At 49.8% G+C, this 4469-nt stretch overlaps 1 protein-coding gene across 1 annotated transcript in view; it reads right to left on the minus strand.

The window, feature by feature from the left end:
• PIGG (phosphatidylinositol glycan anchor biosynthesis, class G) overlaps positions 1-3059 on the minus strand; it is a 59903-nt gene extending 56844 nt beyond the window's left edge. The window contains exons 1-2 of the mRNA XM_011970913.1: positions 2770-3059; positions 1661-1866 (exon numbers count right to left, since the gene is read on the minus strand). Coding sequence (XP_011826303.1) covers positions 1661-1866; positions 2770-2923 — 360 coding nt within the window. The 5' untranslated portion in view covers positions 2924-3059. The remainder of the gene's footprint in view (positions 1-1660; positions 1867-2769) is intronic.
• Positions 3060-4469: the final 1410 nt, after the last annotated feature.

The raw sequence follows: 4469 nt of genomic DNA on the forward strand, positions 1-4469 counted from the left end.
AGGGAACCTGGGAGGCGGAGCTTGCAGTGAGTTGAGATCCAGCTACTGTACTCCAGCCTGGGCGACACAGCGAGACTCCGTCTCAAAAAAAAAAAAAAAATAGAAAGTAGGCTCCATGAGGACAATGCTGTCTTGTTCTTCACTGTATCCCTCCTGTCTAGAACAGCAGGTCACATAGTACATGCTCAATAAATATTGCTGAATGAAGGTCACATCACATTGAAATGTGGCAGAGAGAGTAAAACATTCAAGGAAAAAGTCAGTGAGCGATATGGCACTGTGCTTCCTCCAGCCTCAGACTGCTTTCATCCAGCGAACATTCGCTGAGCATCGACAACCGGGGCTGCCCCCAAGCCTTCAATCAGTAAGCAGCTCCTTCTCACCAAGTAACAAGCTGTCACACCATCAATCACACAGCAAAGGCTCCGTCAGAGACTTTATGCCACACTCACACGCAATACACTCACAAACACAATTCAACCCCTCTGCTCCTTTCTGTCCCCACCTTTATTCATCCTTCCACTCTCAGTTTAAATGCAATTTCCTCAGCCGGGATTTCTCACCCACTAATCATCACATCCTGTTCTTTCCCATCATGCACTAACCACACTTTACAACTGCATGTTTTCTTTCTTTTTTTTTTTTTTGAGACGGAGTCTTGCTCATCGCCAAGGCTGGAGTGTAGTGGCGCAACCTCGGCTCAATGCAAGCTCCGCCTCCCGGGTTCACGCCATTCTCCTGCCTCAGCCTCCTGAGTAGCTGGGACTACAGGCGCCGCCACCTCGCCCGGCTAATTCTTTTGTATTTTTAGTAGAGACGGGGTTTCACTGTGTTAGCCAGGATGGTCTCGATCTTCTGACCTCGTGATCCACCCGCCTCGGCCTCCCAAAGTGCTGGGATTACAGGCGTGAGACACCGCGCCCAGCCCAACTGCATGTTTTCATATGCTCCTTTGTTGAGTGACTGTATATCTAAAGACTAAAAGCTACATGAAGGCAGACATACTATTTTTTCCCCGATTGTATACCCATTAAAATATCACCACATAGTAGTTGCTCAAAAGTTTTCGAGCCAATCAATAAAGGCTTACTTTTTTTCTTTACCCATGGTTCTTGGGAAACGCACTATGTACTTCAAAGCTGCTGTCAGTAGGCTGGACACCTGAAGGATATGGTGGAAACAGTGGTAATTGTTGAGGCAGATCATACTAATTGGATCATTATGTATACTGGTGGATACTTTTGGAGAAGTCGCATTTAACTTATCTGGGTTTGCTTTCCTATCTATAAGATCTAGAGACTGAACTAGATCAGCTCTAAAGGCTCCTTCTAAGATTGCAAATGACCCAGTGGCGATTAAAGAAGAAAGCAGGTTACCAAGAATGGTATATCTTGGGGTAGGTTAGCCTGGGTGATCTTGCTGTAAATCTTTTATACTTCCCGTGAAGCATGAGTTTTGGCTACTTGACAAGAGGCACAAATCATGGGTCTCAGTTCCGTCCTGTGTGAGGCTCCTTCAGCATTCTATTGCCCCAGCCAACTGATAGCACAAAATTTCCACTTTCTTAAAATTGCAACTCCAAGCGAAAGACTACAGAGGCCCCCTTTAAATCTTCAAAAGAGCCAAACCATGATTCATTAAAACATTAAGGCCAACTTACCTTGATTCGAGGCATAGTAACTGTAGGTGGCTTTGCTTCAGCCACAAAACTGTGAGATGCTCCTTTTTCCACAAGATAAGTTGTATAGGGCATAAATTTCACACCCTTTGATCCAAACACAAAATCATCTCTCAAGGCATCTATCAGAACAATAACAACTTTACTGAAGAGAGGTGATGGCAGCGTGGTCCAGTTAGAACTGGCTCCTAAGTGTTTGAAAGAAAAAAAGGAAATTGAACTTTAAACTTTCCTAAGCATTCAAGCACCTCCACAATCTAGCTTCTACCTACTTCTCCAGCACATATCCTGCCATATCTATATAACCCAACCCAAAAGGAGGAGACTTGTACTTGGTAGGTAGTGCTGCGGGGAACGGACGGGAGTTAACAGGAGTAATCTCAGGGACCCACAGTAGTAAGCAGTTAATTATCCTTAGTATAGTGAGGAGTACCAGGGCAGGGGAATCCCTACGTAAGCGTCCTGGGATGGGACATTTAGGGAGCTTGACCTAAAACCCAGAGCTGCAAGAATGGGATGGCTGGGTGTTTATATACCGCGTTTCACGGTCAGCGGCTGGTGTGTGCACTTGGTCCAGAACCAGGGCGCCTTTACTTGCTGTATATGGCTGGGTAGATGAAGACTAGGAAGGGGCCTAACGCAGAAAGGCCTTAGCCACTAGGCAGGGAAAACACCTTGGAGGAACCTAAGAGACCCAAACGCGAAGGGATCGGCAGGGGTCTTATCTGTAGTGTGCTAGGGGGCAAAAAGGGCGCCTGGAACAGGCAGTGACCCAAAGGCTCCTCAGGAGAGGGGCGGGGGCTCTGGACGAGTAGAGCTGGAGAGGCCGGATCCCAGGTATGGACACAGCTTACTTTGTGGTGATCAGGAAGGAAGGTCGAAGTGGGGCCAGTAGAGGTGGTTGCCACAAAGTTGTAAGAATACAGAACAGAGACGCTGGAGCGGTTAAAAAAAAAAAATTCTGGGGTGGGGACCATAACGGGAGACCACCGGGGAGCGCCGAGAAGAAATCCGAGCAGTGACGCTCAGAAAAAGGGTCTTCTAGGGGATGTGGGGTCAGGGGGGCGGAGATGCTGGGGAGGGGTCCGTACCAGCCGAGGGTTCGGGCGCTGGGAGCTCTGCTCCGTGTTCCGCCCTCGCAGAGGAACGAACGGGAGCCGGAAAGAATCCCCGAAGGAAGACTGCGATCCCTAGCACCTCGATCGCTACGCAACAGGTAGCGAAAGTCCCGGAGCCCAGCCGCATCGTGGACACGCCAGGCGGGATGCGGAACCGACCCCACCTGGAGCTTCGCCCTGCTGCACCCGCGCTTCCGGCTCCAGGTAGCCGCCTCTAAGCAAGAACGCCAGGCCTTACCGTCGCAGCCACAGTGGCGTCACGTCCGCCGGCGGGCCACAGTGGCGCCACCTGGAGCTTCGCCCTGCTGCACCCGCGCTTGCCAAAGCGGCGTCACGCTGGAAATACGCCTGGCGGGCGGTGATCCAGGCTTTCTGGGGCGGCCTTCCCGGCGAGTGCGCGGTGGGCGCAGCCCACTGCGAGGTACAAGGTTTTAGAATTTTTTCAATTTGGAAAGTCGGGCGCAGTGGCTCACGCCTGTAATCCCAGCACCTTGGGAGGCCGATGCGGGCGGATTCACGAGGTCAAGAGATGGAGACCTTACTGGCTAACATGGTGAAACTACAAAAAATTAGCCGGGCGTGATGGCAGGCGCCTGTAGTCCCAGCTACTCAGGAGGCTGAGGCGGGAGAATGGCGTGAACCCAGGAGGTGGAGCTTGCAGTGAGCCCAGATCGGGCCACTGCACTCCAACCTGGGTGACAGAGCAAGACTCCGCCTCACACAAAAAAAAAAAAAAAAAAAAAAAGTTTATTTGAAAATTTTATCTTTTAATGGACACATTGTAACGGCACATATTTATGGGCACGATTTGATGTTCAGATAAATATATGTTGTTGTCTTAATTTAATTTAGGAGAGCTAAATAATTAAACAGGCCAAAGTACATAAGAAAGCAGCAGCCTTTTATTGCAAATATGCACACACTCTTGGGGGAGGTTCTCCAGTCCTCAGGTATGGGGCCAGGGAAGCCCCCCGGCCTCTGCCGGAGAACTTTTATGCATTGGTACTGGAAGGGGGGAGGGCAGTGGGCGGGATAAGGGCGTGATAGGGGCATCTCAGTAGGCGTGGCCGGGTAAGTTTGATTTCTTCGGATTGAGGTCACCTGGCGGATGCTCCGTTGCCCTGCACTTTCCCCGCGCGGGAAAGTTGGTGATGAAAAACCCGGAAGCAATCGGGACTGTGCCATGTTGTTCACCTTCCTCCATTTTGGTCCCTTCTCCCTCACCCAAACAGTCTAACCTCTTATTAATTATAAGAATTTGGGGCGCCATTGTCTATCTGGCTGCTTCCTGCTGTTAAGGGGTGTAGTTAGGGTCTGAGGTTGGCAGTTGGGTGTAGGGATGCAGGAGCATTTGGTTGAAGGTGACGCGGGTGATTTCTTGGACCCTGGCTCGGAGAAATTTTATTAGAATGGGAGCAGAGCATAATATAAGACAGAGGATTAGTATGGGAGTTAGGAATGGAAGCATCTGCTGTACTACAGGCAGCAGCGATACCAACAATTTAAGGGGGCATTAAATTGTTGAAGCTCCTTTTTGATTTTGTTTAATGTTTGGACGTTGGTGTCAACCAGGCCTAATCCATTTATGTAGTAGCAACACTCCTCTCCTAGGGAGAGGCATGCTCCTCCTTTTTCAGCAGTAAGAAGACCTAATGCCCGCCTATTTTGTGCCG

This window comes from Mandrillus leucophaeus, unplaced genomic scaffold (assembly GCF_000951045.1).
Source record: "Mandrillus leucophaeus isolate KB7577 unplaced genomic scaffold, Mleu.le_1.0 Scaffold98, whole genome shotgun sequence".
In the NCBI taxonomy this organism is placed as follows: Eukaryota; Metazoa; Chordata; class Mammalia; order Primates; family Cercopithecidae; genus Mandrillus; species Mandrillus leucophaeus.